At 45.9% G+C, this 20,276-nt stretch overlaps 1 protein-coding gene across 1 annotated transcript in view; it reads right to left on the bottom strand.

The window, feature by feature from the left end:
* Positions 1 to 5,458: 5,458 nt before the first annotated feature.
* The window catches only part of SCRIB (scribble planar cell polarity protein), a 630,584-nt gene continuing 615,766 nt past the window's right edge, over positions 5,459 to 20,276 (bottom strand). Inside the window, 3 exon segments of the mRNA XM_030220397.1 lie at positions 5,459 to 8,198; positions 11,167 to 11,218; positions 12,437 to 12,511. Of these exon segments, the coding sequence (XP_030076257.1) occupies positions 8,053 to 8,198; positions 11,167 to 11,218; positions 12,437 to 12,511 (273 nt within the window). The 3' untranslated portion in view covers positions 5,459 to 8,052.

The raw sequence follows: 20,276 nt of genomic DNA, 5'->3' as shown, positions 1-20,276 counted from the left end.
GGCCCAGGGCACTACTTCCATCGTGGCCGTCATAGAGCCCAACAGCTGCACATAGTCCCAAGCCCGAAGCGGAGAGGCTACTAGGAACTGGTCCACCTGAGCCTAAAGTTTGACAATGCGATTGTCCGGCAGGAACACTCTGCCTACTTGGGAGTCGAATCGAACTCCCAGATACTCCAGGGACTGAGTTGGGCGCAGCTGGCTTTTCTCCCAGTTGATGATCCACCCCAGGGAGCTCAAAAGAGCAACCACCCGGTTCACAGCTTTGCCGCACTCTACATAAGAGGGGGCTTGGATCAACCAGTCGTCCAGATAAGGATGGACTTGTACTCCTTCCTTCCTCAGGAAGGCCGCGATGACCACCATTACTTTGGAGAAGGTCCACGGAGCAGTAGCCAACCCGAACGGGAGGGCTCTGAACTGGAAGTGTCGGCGCAGTACTGCAAAACGCAGAAAGCGTTGATGAGGAGGCCAGATGGGAATATGCAAGTACGCTTCCTTGATGTCCAAGGATGCCAGGAACTCTCCTGCCTTCACTGCCGCTATAACAGAGCGGAGGGTCTCCATGCGAAAGTGCCAAACTTTCAAGGCCCGATTGACCCCTTTGAGGTCGAGGATAGGCCGTACAGAACCTCCTTTCTTTGGTACCACAAAGTAAATGGAGTAACGTCCCTTGCCAGGCTGATTTTCTGGCACCGGAACGACTGCACCCAGGCGGATCAAATTGCCCAAGGTCTGCTGCACTGCCACAGCTTTGACCGGAGACTTGCAGGGAGAGAGTACAAACCCGTCTCTTAAGGGTCGGCAGAACTCTAGCTTGTAGCCGTCTCTGATGACTTCCAGCACCCAAGTGTCTGAAGTTATTGTGGTCCACTCGCCCAGAAACGAGGACAGCCGTCCTCCAATCTGCACTGGGGCGTGGATCAAGGCCCCGTCATTGGGTACAAGACCCTGGGGGAGGACCGGAGGGAGCACCTCCAGGACGGCGATCTCTGCGAAAGGAATGCTGCTTGGGGGAGAAGTTCCTCTTGAAGAAAGAGGGGGCAGAAGAGCCCGACCTGCCCGGGCGGTACCGATGGGCTTCTGAAACCGTCCTCTGGAGGTACCGGGGCGAGTACTAGCCCGAGCCCTGACCTCTGGTAACTTCTTGCCCTTAGACGTGCCGAGATCGGTCACGATTTTGTCCAGCTCGACCCCAAAGAGCAGCTTGCCTTTAAAAGGCAATCTAGCCAGGCGGGATTTAGAGGCATGGTCAGCAGACCAATGTTTCAGCCAAAGCCACCGCCGCGCAGAGATTGTCTGGGTCATGCTTTTAGCTGAGGTCCTCAAGACATCATACAGCAAGTCTGCCAAATAGGCCAAGCCCGATTGCAGGGCCGGCCAATCAGCCCTCAAGGAAGGATCCGAGGGGGAAGCCCGCTGCACCATAGTCAGGCACGCCCTGGCCACCTAGGAGCCGCAAACTGAGGCCTGCAAAGTTAAAGCAGCCGCCTCAAAGGACGACCTTAAGGCCGCTTCCAATCTTCTGTCTTGGGCGTCCTTTAGGGCCGTGCCACCTTCCACCGGCAATGCCGTTTTCTTAGTCACCGCAGTGATTAAAGAATCTACGGTAGGCCACAGAAAGGCCTCACGTTCACTTTCAGGCAAAGGATAGAGGCGGGACATAGCCCTAGCCACTTTAAGGCTCGCTTCCGGGACATCCCATTGAGCCGAAATTAAGGTGTGCATGGCATCATGCACGTGGAAGGTTCTAGGCGGGCGCTTCGTCCCCAGCATAATGGCAGAGCCAACAGGGGCTGAGGGAGAGACGTCCTCCGGAGAGGAAATCTTCAAAATGCCCATGGCCTGCACTAACAGGTTGGGCAAATCCTCTGAGCTAAAGAGCCGCGCTGCAGAGCGGTCATCCGCTCCATCCGAGCGGGGATCCGTCTCCTCCAAGGAATCCGCAAAGGACCGTTGGGAGAACTCAGAAACGCTGCCCTCATCTACATCGGAGGAGACAAAGTCCTCCAAGGCTTGGGAATCAACCCGAGGGCGTTTACCTCCGGGGGCCTCAACCTCTTTACCAGACGAGGGAGAAGAGGCAGCGTTTTGCATAAGGAAGGCCTGATGCAGCAGCCAAACAAACTCGGGGGAGAAACCCCCCATACTGTGCACTTTCGCAGTCTGGGCCACAGCCCTAGACGCACCCTCAACCGGCGCTCGCAAGAGCGGGGGAGAGACATGCTGCGCATCCAAGATGGCGTCCGGTGCGACACTCCACGAAGGAGCCGCGCGGGAAGAACGGCGCTTAACTTTAGCCGCTTGTGCCGTCGCCCAAATTAAGGACGTTCATGGCATTAACGTCTCCCACCTCAAGGGCGGCCCAAGAAGAAGCCGTCCGAGCCGCGTGGCCGGCCAAGATGGCGGAGGCGAGCAGCGGGGGATGGGCGTTTATGGCGGGAAAAACCGCCACACGGGAGGAAGGACCGGGACACTCATCGGTCACGAAACTGTCACCCAACAAGGGTGAATCAGACTTTAAGACCCCCGCATCCCCTCTAGAAGCGCACAAGCGATCCGGGGAGCGACTCTTTGCGCCCTCGCCCTCCGACGCCATAGGCCACGTGGAGATCAATCGGGGAACCCCCTGCCCGCTATAAAAAGGTAAAAATTACCTGCTTTCCGCTCCGAGCTGTAACGACCTGGTGTCCCAGTGAGTAGCTGCAATAAACGTTTAAATAAACGTCGAAATAAACGCCTTTAAGGATGTTCAAAATTTTTTTTTTTTTTTTAAACGGAGCCAGCGGGCGGGGGGAGAAAAGGAGGGACCTGGCGCCACCAGGTTTGCACTTGCTCAAGAAGAGCCCTCAACCCCAGGCACTCAACAAAACCTAAAAATTAGGCTTGGAGGCCTAGCCAGAGCTGCTGCTATGTGTGACCACCACCTGCTGAGATAGAGAACATACTGAGGAGTTTCCGGCAGCACATGACCACATATAGGGAGGCAAAGTTTGCTCTCTATCTCCACCTGCTGGTAGATGGACACAACCCACCAGTCTATGGATTGATCAGCATGATGCTATGGAAAGAGGAAGATTAAACATACAGGACAATCATTAGCATTTACCATAAAGGGCCTAACGGATCAGTATGTGAAGTCGATGTCAGGAATAGTGAACAAAAGAACTGTAAGTGTATTGTCTCCCATCAAGGTCTCTTTATCCTCTGCTGGGAGGACCCCACCCCCTCCAACCTCATATACTGTTGAATAAAGACACTTCACCCTCCAGAGTGGTGGGTGATGTGACTTTTCCAGACATATCCTCACTGATGGGTAAAGTTGTCAACTTTTGAGGTCAACAGCCCTTCAAGGGCCCCTTCTCCTGGTACAGATGATTTTACCTTCTGAACCAGAAGCTGGTGTTGCTTCACAGGATAAGCACTTAGCTTCACAAAACATCTGGCAAATGGTTTCACAAACTAATCAACTTATACAGGGTACTTTACCTCAATTATGTAAGGTTTCTCAAGAAACAGTAGTTAAGCTTACTAAATGTAATAATAGATTGTTGATCTGGAATCACATATACTGAAAATTTGAGTTCCCTGTAGCATCTTTTCAAACTATAGAGGCTTCTAATGTGAAACACTCTAAGATTCCATTTTCAGTTGGAAATATTAGAGAATTCCTTTCATGCTAGGAATAAAAGACTATTGAACTTTTTACATTTTTACATTCATCTCAAGATGCCATTACCAAACATGCTACATTTGAAAGAAACTATCAGAAGACAAAAAGAAATCTATTTTGAAATTATATTTTCCTAAGCAGTATATTCCATTTTGTGGTCAGTTAGTAAATATTTTCCCTAATCGTGTCCAAACTCAGTTTTGGAAGAGGTCATTCCTACAGCTGCAGTCTAAAGTTTTGGCTGTGGGGGTGACTTTTTGTCCTTAAATTACCATGTACACGTTTGGTGACATTTGCTGGAAACAAATGTGTGTTTTGATCCTACAGATCTGGAAAAATTTGTTTTTAGATTGAGGATACAATAGGGATTTATTGGAGTAATTGTTCTTTTTTTGCCTGATGCCTTTATGGTTTGCTTATCATTATGACCACCTACATGGTAGTGGTTCCTTAGATGAGGTCTAGAGCTATTTACATGTGTAAAGGAAAATTGTTCTCTCTTTTCTTTAAATCTGATAGCTTTTCTTTTTATTGCATTTGTGTAATTGTTATAAATTCTTTAATAAAAGAAAGCTGCAAAGATGCAAGGTATGTCAGAGGAAGCAAGAATGTGTCCACATTGCTTCATGGAAAAGACACAACTGATCTGGTCAGCGTGGCAACAGTGAGCAGGAAAGTGTGCACATGAATGGTAAGCCACTCTCAAAAACTTCTGGAATGGCTGTTGGGGAGCAATTCTCATACTGGTCTCCATAGGATGATGTCACCCATCAGTAGGAATCATTACATCCTGCTTGTTCTTGGAGAATGCGATTGGCAGCTGAGGGAGGTTCAGAGAACAGAGGAGCAGTAGCAGTCTCCCCCCTAAGGGATTCATGACACATAAAACTGCAGTTTCTCTGGGTCTTCACTAGGCGAGGCCTAGGAATCCCCACAGCATTTTGATTTGTGCACAATGGCTCCTCCTGGTTTTCAGCCTTGGCGGGGAGGGAGGTAGTGATGCTTCCATGTAAGCAGCAGTGGTGAATAGCTGCTGGAGTGAGCAGACGACCAGATTGAAGGGCAACAGAACTCATGGCTCTTCTCTTATTCTGCGACTCTGCTGGTTGCCTAATCTGAGATACATTTGTGTCACTCCAAAAACTGCTGTCTGAAGTGACTGTCTCACTTGGTTGAATTATACAGCTGTCCGTAAGAAGCAATCCTAAAACCAGCTGGAGAAATACGAACTACAACACCACCAGTGAAGTCAAATCATGTGACCAAGCATAGAATGATGTGCGTGTTCTCTCTTTTTACTTATACTCATATTTTCATAACTTCTCTTAACATATGTCATCTTGTCAGAAACTTGCCCATGCCCATCAATTTTTGGAAATAAAATGCATTCCTATCAATACTGCATCACCTGTAGTTCAAAATGATATACAGAGAATAAAATCACTTGTCTCCAAATTTGGACAAAAAGGTTCCAGTGGGCTAAACAGAAACTCCAACATACTAAAAAAGGCTTCTCCTCCCACATTAACCTTCAGAGCGATCCAGACCCATTACCATTTGCTGCCCTCACACCTATCCCACCCGCTGGACATTCACAGTGCTCCAAAACCCAGTCATCCTTCTCTTTTCTGATACATTACCATTCAGTGACTCAAACGCCTATCTTGTTGCTATGTAGAATGATCCAGAAGCCCAAATGGGTGTCTCCTCCCAATCAAGTACTCTGCATATATAGTGCCTCATGGGGAGACCTCTAACAGTGGACAGATGTCTTCACACAGGGCATAAAATGTAAAGGAAACTTTATTGTTCCAGAACCACAAAATAGACTTCTTTGGTTGTACAAATATCACTAGTTACAGTCTTGAGCTAATTCCCCATAGTTCCTCTCAAAGGAGAAATGACCCTAATCCCCCCCACCCAATACCCCACCCCCTAAGCCTTTGCAGTAACAGAAAAAGTCCCAAGGAAATGCTGGCTGGAAAAAACCAGCGCCTGATTGTTAGCTCATCACCCAAGGCGCAGAAGGGAGAGTGGAAATCATTATTCCATGGAAGCAGTCCCTGATTTTGTGTCTTCTGAGCTGCACTCCAGTTAAAAGACAAAGCATTAAAATTAGTAGATTAAAACTAAACAAAAATATATCGTTAATCAAAGAAATTAAGTTTACTCAACACCTCCTCTGGCAGTTTTCAGGTCACAGTCCTTTCTCTGTCCCCATTCGATTAAGAGACATAAAATGTAGTAAAAATTCAGGTAAAAATGAGGACTCATCTTCAGAATGAAGACACCTATATTAGAAACTAGCATCTAGTCATTCAGGAAGTACACATGCAAAGTGCAGCCCCAGGACAGGACAGAACAGACCACTGATGGAGGTCATGGAGGAGAGAGGCCTTGCTAACAGACACTGCTGGCACACTAAGGGCATGAGATACAGATTCTAGGCTGAGGTACCTGTGTATGGTGGAGGGCATGAAGGCAAGCCTAACGACAGAGAGGAAAATGACAGCTTTTGGGAGGAAAACAGAACAGATATCTGACTCAGAGCAGTTAGCAATGCTGGGAGGACTCATACACCTAAAGCATACACGCACAGATAAATACACCCACCTGCTCGTTCACAGCAAACACACCACCACCCAGGCACACAAACACGCATGCATACATAAATACACCCGTGCAGAAAGGAATGCTGAAGCATATCAGGGAGTCCAGGTACAGCCACACTTCCCTGCACACGCACATCAGGAGGATCCTTGCTGAAAGCTGCCAATCTAAACTCCCCTAGCAAACAGCAGGGTGGCCATGTGAAGACTTGGGCCCAACCTCCTTCTCTGGATGAGCCTCTCAGTGCCAGCACTCAGACAAGCCTCTGATGATAACATGCAAGAAATTCAAGTGAAAATTCTGGATGTCAAAGCTGGAAAGTACCAGCATCATTTCCAAGATCTCTCCTCATCCTTCCAGTGGCAATAAGGCTCTTCTTCAGTGTACTATCGTTAAGATGCCAGGAAGCCATTGCTCTTAGGACATGACGGTCTACAGGAAGCTCAAACCAGACTTTCACCCATGCAATCGATTAAAACACTTTCTTCAATACAGTGCAACCACCATTCATGCTTTTAGGCCTGACTGTACCTCCCTGGGGAAGGAGGCCCAGTACCTCCAAGCAGCTGCCAAGGTACAAAACTATTGAGAATATAATCAGAAAAGCCCTGTTATGGTACAGCAATGAACAGAAGGATGGCAGGTGTATGAGGGAAATTAATGAATTCTGCTGGGATAGAACAATCCTGCCTCATGTTACAGGTACTTAAACTGGGACCATGACATGCCCATGGACTGGCATCTTCCTGGCAGGAGACAAACCAACATTTGGAAAACTGCCAGACATCATTAACATAAGATTCTGGCCTTTATTTGAGACCTTGCCACATTGAAACTAAGCATTAAAAATAGATCTCTTATTGAAAGGAAACCAGCGTTTAAAATAAAAATTGTAAAAGTTTTTTTGTGGGCCTGGTCAAGGGCACTACAGTGCAAGGGTTCCATTCCTCGGGCTAGCTGGGACTGAGAGTGCTGTGTTCACAGCTTAGGAAAGTGTGCCCTAATTGGCAGCACTAAGTGTGCATCTGTAATGGGCTCTAAAGGGAACTCTCACAAACAAAGCTAGGCTTCAGAGGGAGGAGGGTTAGGGGAAAGCCCTAGTTAGTTGCAGCTGAAGAGTCACAGCATTAAAGTGTCAGTTGGAGTACGTTCCAGTAGAGCTGCCATCCCAAAAGGGCATTATAAAATCGCTGTTCTACCCTGTGCCCCCCCCCCCCCCCCCCACTAAAAATCTGCCGATACCCACCAAGAATCCAGTCCAGAGAGTGATGCATTTTGTAGAATATGACAAGCGTATGGGTTTCAGGAAAGAAACACCGATGTTCTCTTGTATTCACTCATTCAGATACACTTAATATTTAGAGACCCAGGACTTCACCTCCTGACACAGGTCTAAGAATTTTAACCCTTCCCTTCAGGGTAAACAGAATAAAACATTGCCCCCCCCCCTCCCATGAGTGGCCTTGGAGCTCTTGTACTGCCCAGTTCTGCCAGCACTCCCGACCCTCCTCCCCCCACCCCCGCTTGTTTTCCATTCAGGAAATCTGTCACAATCTCATGCATAACTTTAAAAATAGAGCTGAGTTCTTCATTCCATGTCTCTTTAAGGCTAGCTCAGGTTCATGGGTCAGGCAGATGCTGTCTGAGGAATTCTCGGTCTCCCCTCTGCCTCCCAGGTTAGTCTGTGGTGGAGTTTCATAGTTCCATGTGGTGCTCTGAAGCAGGCTGGTCTAGGGCATAGGCTGTCCCTCTCTCTGCTATCAGGCACATTATGTGGGCACGGCAGTCTCCAAACTCTGCCGTGCCTGCCCAAGTTTTCTCTTGCTGCTATAGACAGCCATTTCTTGCAATGCCGAGATGTTCTCTGCTGACTGCTGCTCTTCAACTTCGCCATCTTCCTCCTGCGACTGGGGAACTGAGCAATGGAAAGAGACAAATAGAGGAATTAAATGGGTAGATTGGCACAGGGTGCTGGTTATTATCATACCGGGAAGTAAATGGCAAAGCAGTAGCAAGAATGCAGTAAGTGAATAAGCCACACACAGACCATCAGATCCAGCACGTAAACCAGGACTAGGAAGCCTATGAACTCATTTTTCATATGTTTATTTATTTATTTATTATTACATTTGTACCCCGCGCTTTCCCACTCAAAGCAGGTTCAATGTTGCGATTCAAATGTGATTGACAGATGTAAAATTTGATGTGTGACTTCACACAGCTGGGAGTATTTGTCAGCTTTTGGTAGCTGTTCCTTATGAAAAACAAGATGTCTGCAACTGGTCACCCACCTTTTCCATTTCCAAATGAAGCGCAACAACAGAAAGAAGTGCCACCAATGGCTGGAGCACTGTGGTTAACACTGCTGCTCTAACCCTCTCTCTCCTGAGGAAGGGGCTACCTGGGAGCCAGGGGAAAGGTACGTCCTCTTGCAACACACACACTCTGGGAGTACTGCTCAACTTGGGCCATGCACTATCCACACCATTCATGAGAAATGCAAACTCATCACAATGTAGAGAAGCCTACCCAACGTTCAGAGCTGTCAAGCTGTGGGCTCAGTCTGGATCAGAACAAGACAAGGCAAAAAGCTTCAGAAGAACAGTAATCTACCTAGAGGAGAGACATACCAGGACACTACAGAGACCTTTTACCTACAGGAGAAGCATACCACATCAACCCAGAGATCATGTACCCCTCAGGAAAGAAACCAGGACAGGACAGGGATCTTATTCCCCTCACTTGCTGGGATACTATAGGAACCTGATTCCCCTCAGAAGAGAGATACCAGGATAACACAGGGACCTTGCACTTACAGAAGAAACAAACCAAGACACGACAGCGTCCTTGCATCTACAAAAGAGACACCAGGACACCGTAGAAATCTTGTCTTTCTTAAGAGAGAAACATCAGGAATAAACAGGGAGGCCATCCGTTTCAGAAGAGGGATACAGGGACCTGTTTACAGGAGAGAGATTCTGGGATACTACAAGAACCTGGTACCTACACAAGGGACATATCAGGGTGCTACTGAAATCTGGTCTCCCTCAGGAAGAGAGATGCTGGGGTGCTACATGGATCTGTCTCAATGAGATGAAGGACACTATATCTATAGGAAATAGCTGCTAGGATTCTACTCAGACACACCTGGAGAGAGAATGGAATGTTACAAAGATCCTGTACAGATGCATTGTTTGTACAGTACATGAGACATTCCAGGAAACTACAGGGAGCTCATTCATATAGGGGAAATAAAGCCAAGATACTACAGGAACTTAATTCCTACAGGGGAAATAAACCCAAGATACTAGATGAACCTCATTCCTACAGGATAAATGTGCCAGTGCACTAGAGGGACCTTGCACCTACAGAAGGGACATGCTAGAACTCAACAGGGACAAGCTTGAACAATACAGGGACTTTGCTCCTAGAGGATAGACTTTATGTAAAAATAATACCCCCACAATGATTTAAACTGTGCTTCAAAACAACTTGTTATTTTTATAGCATATAACAAAATGCTCCAATATCACACGCTGCTGCCACCTAAAAGAGGCATATAATGGACAGGGTTGGTTTCAGGGACAGAGGGTTGCAGCTAGAGCTGCCTGGGATTGCTAGTAAACAAAGGATTGGGGCCCCGATGCACAAAGGCATCTGTAAAATACGGCTGCTTCGCTAAAATGTAGCGAATCACTAACAGTCAGTGAGTGATGCACAAAGGGGATCGCATGCAAATTTGCTGCACTGATTCCCCTTTGTATATCCTCGCTGTTTGCGAGTTCGAGCTGTCAAATGGATTGGGCACTGATGCACTGGCCCTCCCTGACCCCACACTTGGTTCTGTGGACCGCGACCAACCCCCCCCCCCCCCCCCCCCCAGAACATTTTAAAAACATTTTTCCTGGTGCTTCCAGTGGATCAAACTCCTTCTCCTGTGTGTGCACACCCCCCTCCTGTACCTGACCCCCACCCTACCCCTCCCTTTACCTTTACAACAAGGTGGAGGCAGGAGGGCAGGAGCAACGGCTCCTAACTCGGGCCCACAAGGAACACAATGGCGGTGCCCAGGCCCTGCCCAGTGCATTCTGGGATGAACTGGGTAGGGTTAAACATCATATATGTTCAGCCCCACCCAGTGCATCCCAGAATGCACTGAGCAAGGCCTAGGTGCCACCATTTTGTTCCGGGATGGCCCGAGGCATGAGTGAGAAGCCGTTGCTCTTACTCTCCTGCCTCCAACTTGTTGTAAAGGTACAGGGAGGGGCAGAGACGGGTACGGGAGGGGGTGTGTGTGCATGAATAGGGGAAGGAGTTTGAGCCCTTAGACCTCCAGGGAAAATGTTTTAAAAGGTTCGGAGGTGGAGGACACGGTCCATTGGACCACTAGGGAAATTTTTTAAAAAATTCGGGGGTGGGGGGGGGGGGGTGGCGCCAAGAGGTGAGAGGTAGGAAGCACAAGCAGGCAGCCTTTGCAGCTGCCTGCTTGTGCTTCTCTCATCTCCAACAGCTCCAGAGCAGCTGTAAAATTTGCTCGTTAAATTAGGGCTGCTCTGGAACTGTGTATTCCCTCGAATACACATTAGACTACAAACGAACTCATTAGAATACATTTGCATGGGGTTCTCAGTGGCTGCTAACGGCACATGTTATAGCCACAAAAAACGCCTTCCTGCATTACTAAGTACCTAAACGTTTGCTTTAGACTGGCTAGAACCAGTCTAAAGCAAATGTTAATAGCACTGTAAGCTTTGTGCATCTGGTCCTAGGAGATCAGGCAGCTCTCTGCCACCTTCCTGTAATATGAAGAACACACAGGGAACCAATGACTAGTATTGATAGATGAACTCCTTTGACTCCTCCCTATCCCTGCTGCAACTCACCTGAGCTGTTAGTGTCATCGATGTACTTCAGATCATGTCCTACATCAGGAGACTAAAGAGAGATACAATGAAAGAAAGGTAAAGGAGAGAAATCAAGCATGGACTGCCAACTAGAAGTGAGCCACCCAGACCTTGGTCCATACTTTTACCATCCTGAGACCTGGAGAAGGGACCGCACAGGATATCTAGGGAGTTGTTAAGATATGCTGCAGCACAAATTATTTAGTGTATCCTGGGGGGGGGGGGGGGGGGGGGGGGATTGGAGGAGGAGGTAAGGGACTGTGCTTACTCTAAGCAATATTATGCATTATTTCACTCTCATTACCATGAGCTTCAGGGTCTACTCACATTACCACTATTCATCATGCATTGTACCCCACCCACCCAATCTTTTGGGAAGGACACGACTCCATGGATTCAGACCAAGACCTTCTGAAATGTAGAAGGCAGAGCTGAGTGTGGGAGGGCTGCTGTAGGAAAAGCTGAGCACTGTAGTCTCATCTGTTGTGACAGACAAGACACATACAGCCCAGTGCTCACTGCCATTCCTTCCTCAACTCATCAATTAAGTTATCAGAAGACATGCAACTAGCTCAGTCATCAAATGAAGGTGAACAACCACTCCAGGGAGCAATACCAGATTGATGGCAGAACACACTTCTAGGGTCCCCGGTATCCCAGGGTTATTCTGAATTCCTCACATATAGACAGGCAATGGTGCTACAGGCAATCATGAACACTGAACAGGACACACCACAAAAACAGCAAGGGATATGCTGACAAGGCAAAAGCAAATCAATTATGAGATTGGTCAAGGGAGTCTCCCACCCATGCTCGTAGCTTCTACTACAATGACCCAGCCACAACTCAGTGCATTACTAAGACAGAGTCACTGTTTTGCTTCAGCCCCTGGTGAGACAGAGCAAATACTGACCCTGCTTTGCTGTATTGGATGAGCAGAGCTCAAATGAAGGAGCAAATCCTCCCTTTCCCCTCCTCCCACCCCCTAGAGAAGAGCAAGGGTCATGCGCATCTGCATGTGGGGGACACTCCCCTGCTCCTGGGCTAATTAAATACATCAAGCACATGCCAACCACAACACCTTCAGCAACATCTCCAGCTCCCCCTAAGAACAGGAAAGTCAGGATACAATCACATGACTCTAGAGGGATATTATGGCAAGGATGGAGGTTGAGATGAGGACCAGTCACCAGTTAGTTAGTGTTTATATAACAGAGTGACAGTGCCAACAGGCACATGCAGGTGGTACCTGGATTTCAAAAACAGGTTTGGAAGAAGGAATAGCAGCAAACTCTCTGTAGTCAAACTTCTTTCCAGAAATGGACTGGAAGGGACAGCAAATAAAATAAAAAGAAGGCAGAGAGATAGAGAGTAAGATAGAGCATGAGGCAGTAGAATGCCATGTACCAGCATGTACTGGCAATGGGCCAGCATTGATCTGGAGGGGATTCATAGCAAAGCAGGCACACAGTTCTGAGGATCACTACTTTACCCATGCAACAGAGTTGAACGTGAGACATGTCTGTGATGCTAAACATTTTGCCTCTGTGTCAGAGTCGTATGTAGGGCACTTCTGTGGGTGTTAAGCACTTTGCCATAGTGTGGTGGACCTTAGCATGAGATACTTCTGTGAACATGATACTAAACACTTTGCTTTGGTATGGTGGACCTTAGCGTAAGATAAGGGAAAGTGGGAAGTAGACCAATTACTCACTAACTCTGTTGATTTCTCGTGGGAGTTAGTGTTCATCCACCTTGGTGGATCACCTCCTCCTGGAACTTAGCGTAAGACACTTCTCTGGGTGTTATTCTCAATACTGTGCCTTAGTGTCGTACAGTTGACTACAGGACAATTCTGTGAGCATGATACTAAATGTTTTGCATTAGTATAGTGGAGCTCTACATGAGACACTTCTGTGACAGTAATACTAAACACTTTGCCTTGGTGCCAGAGTTGGGCATAAGAGTTGTCATTCTGTGTCAGAACAAAGGTCCATCTAAGCCCAGCATCTTGTCTTCAACTGTGGCCAATTCAGGTGACAAAGAGGTGCGTTTTCAAAGCACTTAGGACTTGCAAAGTTACATGGTAACCTATGGAACTTTGTAAGTCTAAGTGCTTTGAAAATGACCCCATAATCACTGGTAGGATCCCAAAAAGTAAACCAATTCCAAGCTGCTTACTTCCCAGCTCTGCCTTACTGGTTTATGAACTTTTCCTCTAAGAATATGTCCATACTTTTTTAAAACTAAGCTATGCTACTTTTACCACATCCTCCAGCAAGAAGTTCCAGAGCTTAATTATGTGTTGAGTGAAAAAACATTTTCTCCAATTTGTTTTAAAAGTACTATTTAGAACCTTTATGGTATGTCACCTATTATTTGATTCATGTTTACACATTCCATTCCACTCAAGATTTTATAGGCCTCTGTCATCTCTCTCCATCAGCCATCTCTTCTTCAAATTTGGAGCCCCACACTATCTTGCCTTTCCTTATATGAGAGATGTTCCACCCCCATAACCATTTTGCTGTCCTTCTCTGTACCTTTTCTAATTTCACTGTACAACTGTCTACAATATGCAAGGTGAAGTCGCTTCATGGAGCAATTAAGAGGCATTATGATATTCTTTGTTTTACTCTCTGTTCCTTTGCTAAAAATGCCTACCATTAATTGCTTTTATGGCTGCCACCACACACTGAGCAGATTTCAACATCCTGTTTAAAATGACACCTAGAATGTTTCCCTAGTTGATGGAACGTGGAACTATGTGCAGCACTTTGAATTGCCCATGTTAAATTTAATCTGCCATTTGGATGCCTAGTCTTTGTTTCCCAAGGTACTACCGCAATTTCTCACAACCTGCATGCAATTTAATAACTTGCAATAATTTTTGGTCATCTGCAAGTCTGATTACCTCACTTACTGTTCCAGTGTCCAGACCATATATAAATATGTTAAAAAAAAATCAGTCCCCATACAGATCCCTGTGGTACTCATCCTCTTTCACCAAAAGAATTGTCTATTTAACCCTACTCTCGGCCTTATTATTTTTAACCAGTTCTCAATACACAACAGGACCCTAACTTTTACTTCATGTTTTTTTTAATTTCCTCATGAGTCTCTCATGAAGGACTTTGTCAAAAGCATTCTGAAAAATCTAGCCACACTGTTCCACTGCTTCATGTTTATCCACATGTTTATGGAGTAGAGGAGTAGCCTAGTGGTTAGTGCAGCAGACTTTGATCCTGGGGAACTGGGTTCGATTCCCACTGCAGCTCCTTGTGACTGTGGGCAAGTCACTTAACCCTCCATTGCCCCAGGTACAAAATAAGTACCTGTATATATGTAAACCGCTTTGAATGTAGTTGCAAAATACCACAGAAAGGCAGTATATCAAGTCCCATTTCCCTTTCCCTTTATTCATGCCTTCAAAAATGCAGCCGATCAGCAAAGCAACATTTCCCTTGACTAAATCCATGCTAACTAACCCATTAAACCATGGGTATCTATGTCTTTTAAAGTTTCTACCACTTTTGCTCAGTACTGACGGGTTCACCAGTCTGTTGCTTCCTAGATCACCCTTGGAACCATTATGTTAGCCACCCTTCAATCTTAAAGCACAGTAGAAGGTTTTAATGATAGGTTACGGATCACAAACAGTAGATCTGCAATTTCAAATTTTAGTTCTTCCAGTACTGTGGGTTATATACCATCCAGTTCACGTGATTTGCTGCTCTCTGACTTGTTGAGTTAGAAACAGAGAAAAATGAAGGGAAATAAAGACCATATGGCCTATCCAATCTGCCCATCCATGTCATCATAGGCATCCCATTATAAGAGGCTTGGGAAGAATGGCAATCAAGACCTCCCACTGACTGTTCGAGGTTGCTGGAAGCTTTCCTTTTTCCTCCCTCCGGCTCCCAGTGGTCCAACGGTGCTTGCTAACCTGCCTTAATTGCTGCTTCAGGGCCTCCATATTCCCTGTGAAATGACCTGCCCACACGGAACAGGAAATTACATCAGAGGAGGCAGAACATGTCTCAGGGAATATTGAGGTACTCAAGCAGCGCCCTTCAATCTCTGCAGTGCCCCTTCCAGCAGTGATTACAAACACTGTTAGATTGCGGCGAGTGGGAGGGAAAGACACACGCCAGAACCATGTGGGGGGGGGGGAGTGGGTGTGATGACAGTGGAGAAATGCTAGATTTGCAGGCAAGAGAGCACTGCTCTGCTGGAACCGGGGGCAGGGGAGGAGGACAGGGAGAGACAGACAGACAGACAGGAAGAGGTGCTGGAGGAAGAGGGATAGATGCTGTTTCAGCTTGGAGAGGGGGCGGGGGAAAGACCCTGAAGACCTAGGAGGAAGATATACTGAACTGTGGGGGAGGGGAGTGAGATGAGAGAGGGAGCATCCTGGCCCTCATGGGGGGGGGGGGGGGGGGGGGGTGAAGGGAAGAGAGAAAGAGAGGAGTCAGGGAGCCAAAGAAAACTATAGAGGGAAAGGGATAAGGACATAGAGGGGCAACACTGAACCGGGGGGGGGGGGGGGGTGAGGTAAGGACATAGAGGGGCAATGCTGATCACAGGCGAGGATAAGGACAAGAGGGAGAAATGCAGAACAAGGCAAGACAAAGACAGAGGGAAAACTGCTGAATATAAGGGCTGGATCGGGATACACTGAGGGCAAATGCTGAAACTAGAGAAACGATAGGGACAGGTCCACAGAGGGGAGATGGTGGACAGGACATGTAAGGACACAGGAGGATGGTGGACATGGAGAGAGAAAAAATGTCAAATGGACAGGAGACACTGCACAGACAATTAAAAAAAAAACACATAGAAAAGCATAAAACAGATACTGGGACCAAAGTGAATAGAAAAATAAAATGCTCAGACAACGGAAGAAAAAAGTATTTTATTCAGAATTTATTAATTGGAATATATCAGTTTTTGTAAATGTGAATCTGTGACATTTTGCATTTCAGTTTCAATTTCTCTAATATTGCTGTATGCAATGACTTATTGAGGTTTCCAGTTCAGTTTTTTGCCTTCATGTCTTTTATTGATTTCCGGTCCTTTGTGTCATTTCTGTAGTGTCGTGTGTTTTTAATGTGTGACCAAGGTGCAGTATTCTGCTAGCACATAGTATTTGCATAGAGATCTTGTTGCAGTCCTATTTGTTTTATTTATTTTTTTTCACTAGGTAGTTTACTGGTGTTTTAGGGTCCAGTGGAATATTTACAGTGCTGCCTTTTCACGTGCAAGGTTGTAGTTCTTCTTGACCTGGGAGTTAGTGCTGTTATAGTTTGGTAGGGTACCATAGTAAATGATGGCAGATAAAGACCTCAACAGTCCATCCATTCTGTCCAACAGTCACATTAATCAATACAAGATTAAATTCAAGATTAAATCAGCAATGAATGTGAGATTATACACTTGATCAAGGTCTTTCTTTGGTGTTTCTGGGACATAGACTGTAGAAGTCCACCTGGCTCTGTCCTTATGTTCCAGCTACTGGCGTTGTCGTCAAAGTCCACTCCAACCTATCTGAATCTGTCATGTCAACTGCAGACACAGACCATAAAAGTGGTCCCGGCACTGTCCTCACACTCCAGTAATTTGGAGTCATTCGAAGCCCTCCTGAGACCATCCTAAACTGGATTGCTATATGCAGGACCCAGACCGTACAAGCCAGCCTAACACGACCTTAGTTTTTACAGCTAGAGTTACCATCTAAGCACCACTTAACATGCAAACACATATGCAACCCTTTTGTTATTTATATCATTAATTTTCCAACTAGAGATACTCTGTGTTCATCCCATGCCTTTTTGAATTCCACCACCATTCTTTTCTTCACCACCTGCCTCGGAAGGGCATTCCAGGCATCAACCACCCTATCTGTGAAAAAGAATTTTCTGACTAAGAATTTACTCCTAAGTCTACTACCCCACAACCTAAATTCATGTCCTATAGTTTTACCATTTTCCCTTCTCTGGAAAATATTTGTTTCTTTATTAATACCTTTCAAGTATTTAAACGGCTGCATCATATCTCCCCTGTCCCTCCTCTCCTATAGGGTATACATATTCAGGTCTTCTAGTCTCTTCTCATAGGTCTTTTGGTGCAAGCACCATACCATTTTTGTCACCTTCCTCCAGACCGCTTCAAGTCTTCTTACATCTTTAGCAAGATACAGCCTCCAAAACTAAACACAATATGCCAAATGTACAGGGGCATCCACACCTCCTTCCTTCTGCTAGTTATGCCTCTCTCTATACAGCCTAGCATCCTTCTGGCTACAGCCACCACCTTGTCACACTGTTTTGTCACCTTCAGATCCTCAGATACTATCACCTCAAGGTCCCTCTCCCTGTTTGTGCATATACTGCCTAACAAATAAGGCCCCCTTGGATTTCTACTCCTTAAGTTCATCATTATGCACTTCCTTGCATTGAATTTTAATTGCCCAACAAGAGACCATTCTTCCAACTTTTATCCTTTTTCATGTTTTCCACTCCCTCCAGGGTGTTCACTCTGTTACAAATCTTGGTATCATCCACAGAAAGGCAAACCTTACCTTCTAAACCTTCGGCAATATTGCTCACAAATATATCGAACAGAACTGGCCCCAGCACCGATCACTGAGGAACTCCACTACTCACCTTTCCTTCCTCTGATTGAATTCCATGAACTACGACCCTCCTGGCGTCTGTCTGTCAACCAGTTCCTAATCCAGTTCATCACTTTGGCTCCTAACTTCAGCCTGTCAAATTTATTCAAGAGCATCCTATGAGGAACCATGTCAAAGGCTTTGCTGAAATCTAAGATTACATCTAACGCACATCCTTGATCCAATTCTCTGGTCACCCAGTTAATTCAATCAGATTCGTTTGGCACGATTTACCTTTGGTAAAACCTTGTCGTCTCAGATCTTGTAACCTACTGGATTCCAAAGAAATTCACTATCCTTTCCTTAGGCATCACTTCCATTACTTTTCCAAAACCTGATGTGAGAATTACTGGCCTGTAGTTTCTAGCTTCTTCTCTGTCACCACTTTTGTGAAAAGGAACCACATATGCTCTTCTCCAATCCCACAGAACCTCTCCCGTCTCCAGGGATTTATTAAACAAATCTTTAAGAGGACCCTCCAGAATCTCTCTGAGCTCGCTCAATATTCTGGGACGGATCCCCTTGTTCCAGGTGACGATCCTTCTGTTCTGTGCATTTTTCACAAGGAGGACCTTCAGGAGCTAATCTCGTTGGTAGCTTCTACGCTGCGTTTCGAGAAGGAGGAAGCTAAAGTGGCGGAACCCTCTCATAAAGTGGATCTCTTATTGAAGGGAGTCCATAAGCTGGATAAGACTTTTCCCATGCATCAGGATATCAGGGACGTTATCAAAGCCCAGTGGGATGCTCCGGATTGTTTTTAGACCGACCAAGTCGATAGTTCATCTTTACCTGGTTCCGGAAGCTGACAGAGTCCTTCTGAAGCCCCCTACAGTGGACGCCGTATTTTTGGCGGTCACAAAGCGCAATGCAGTGTCAGTCGATGGTGGGACTGCTCTTAAAAATGTTTAGGATCGTCATTTGGAGACATTGCTAGAAAGTAGCTTTGATGTGTCCGCTCTGGCAGTTTAGGCAGCCATTCCTGGGGTGTATGACATCCAGTCCAGGTGATTTATCACTCTTTAACTTGTCAATTAGGCTCAGTACACCTTCCAGGTTCACCAAGATTTCTTTCGGCTCCTCCACATTGTCACCTTTGAAACCATTTCTGGTACAGGTAGATCTCTTACATCTTCTTCTGTAAAGACCAACGCAAAGAATTCATTCAATCTCTCCACTATGGCCTTGTCCTCCCTAGATGCCCCTTCCTGATCTAACGGTCCCAAAGATTCCCTCAAAGGCTTTCTGCTTCTGATGTACCTGAAAAAAGTGTTACTATGAGTTTTTGTCTCCTCAGCAATTTTGTCTTCTTATTCTCTTTTAGCCTTCTTTATCAGTGCTTTGCTTCTAGCTTGACACTGCTTATGTTGCTTCTTATTTTCTTCATTTGGATCCTTTTTCCATTCTTTGAAGGATGCTCTTTTGGCTCTAATAGTCTCTTTCACTTCACCTTATGACCACTGTTGTTCGCTCTTTTTTTCACCTTTGTTAATACATGGAAAATATCTGGTCTGGGCTTCCACAATGGTATTTTTAAACAATGTCTATGCCTGATTTAAAGTCCTAACCTTTGCAGCCAACCCTTTCAGCTTCTTTTTAACCATTTTCCTCATTTTGTCATAGTCACCCTTTCGAAAATTGAATGTTGCTACAGTAGATTTCTTTAGTGACTTCACACCAGATATCAGCTTGCATTTGATCATGTTATGATCACTGTTTCCCAGCAGACTGAACACCGCTACCTCTCATACCATGCCCTGTATTCCACTACGGACTAGATCTAAAATACCTCTCCTTCTTGTCAGTTCCTGGACCAGTTTCTCCAAGAAGCAGTCATTTATTACATGTAAGAATTTTATTCCCCTAGCACTCCCTGATGTAGCATTTATCCAGTCAAAATTGGGGTAATTGAAATCAGTCATTATTGTAATGTAAACATTTGTTCACCTGTCTGTTCTTTCTGTCCTGCTGGGCGGCAGTACATGCTTACCAGGATACTCTTTCCCTCCACACATGGAATTTTTATCCACAAGGATTCCATGCTGCTGTTTCATGTAGATTGATTATTTTGTTTGACTCAATTCCCTCTTTAACATATAGCACAACCTCCCCTCCAATTTGATCCACTCTATCATTGTGATATAATTTGTACCCTGATAATAGTGTCCCATTGAGTGTCCTCCTTTCACCATGTCTTTGAGAAGTCTATTAGATCTACCTCTTCGTTTAGTGATATATAGTAACATAGTGTGACAAGGCGGTGGCTGTATCTAGAAGGTTGTTGGGCTGTATAGAGAGAGGTGTGACCAGCAGAAGAAAAGGGGTGTTGATGCCTCTGTATAAGTCGTTGGTGAGGCCCCATCTAGAGTATTGTGTTCAGTTTTGGAGGCCGTATCTTGCTAATGATGTAAAAAGAATC

The sequence above is a fragment of the Microcaecilia unicolor genome, chromosome 1, assembly GCF_901765095.1.
Source record: "Microcaecilia unicolor chromosome 1, aMicUni1.1, whole genome shotgun sequence".
Taxonomy (NCBI): Eukaryota; Metazoa; Chordata; class Amphibia; order Gymnophiona; family Siphonopidae; genus Microcaecilia; species Microcaecilia unicolor.
Note: the sequence above shows the minus strand (reverse complement) of the source record. Positions and strands in the feature narration are given on the sequence as shown.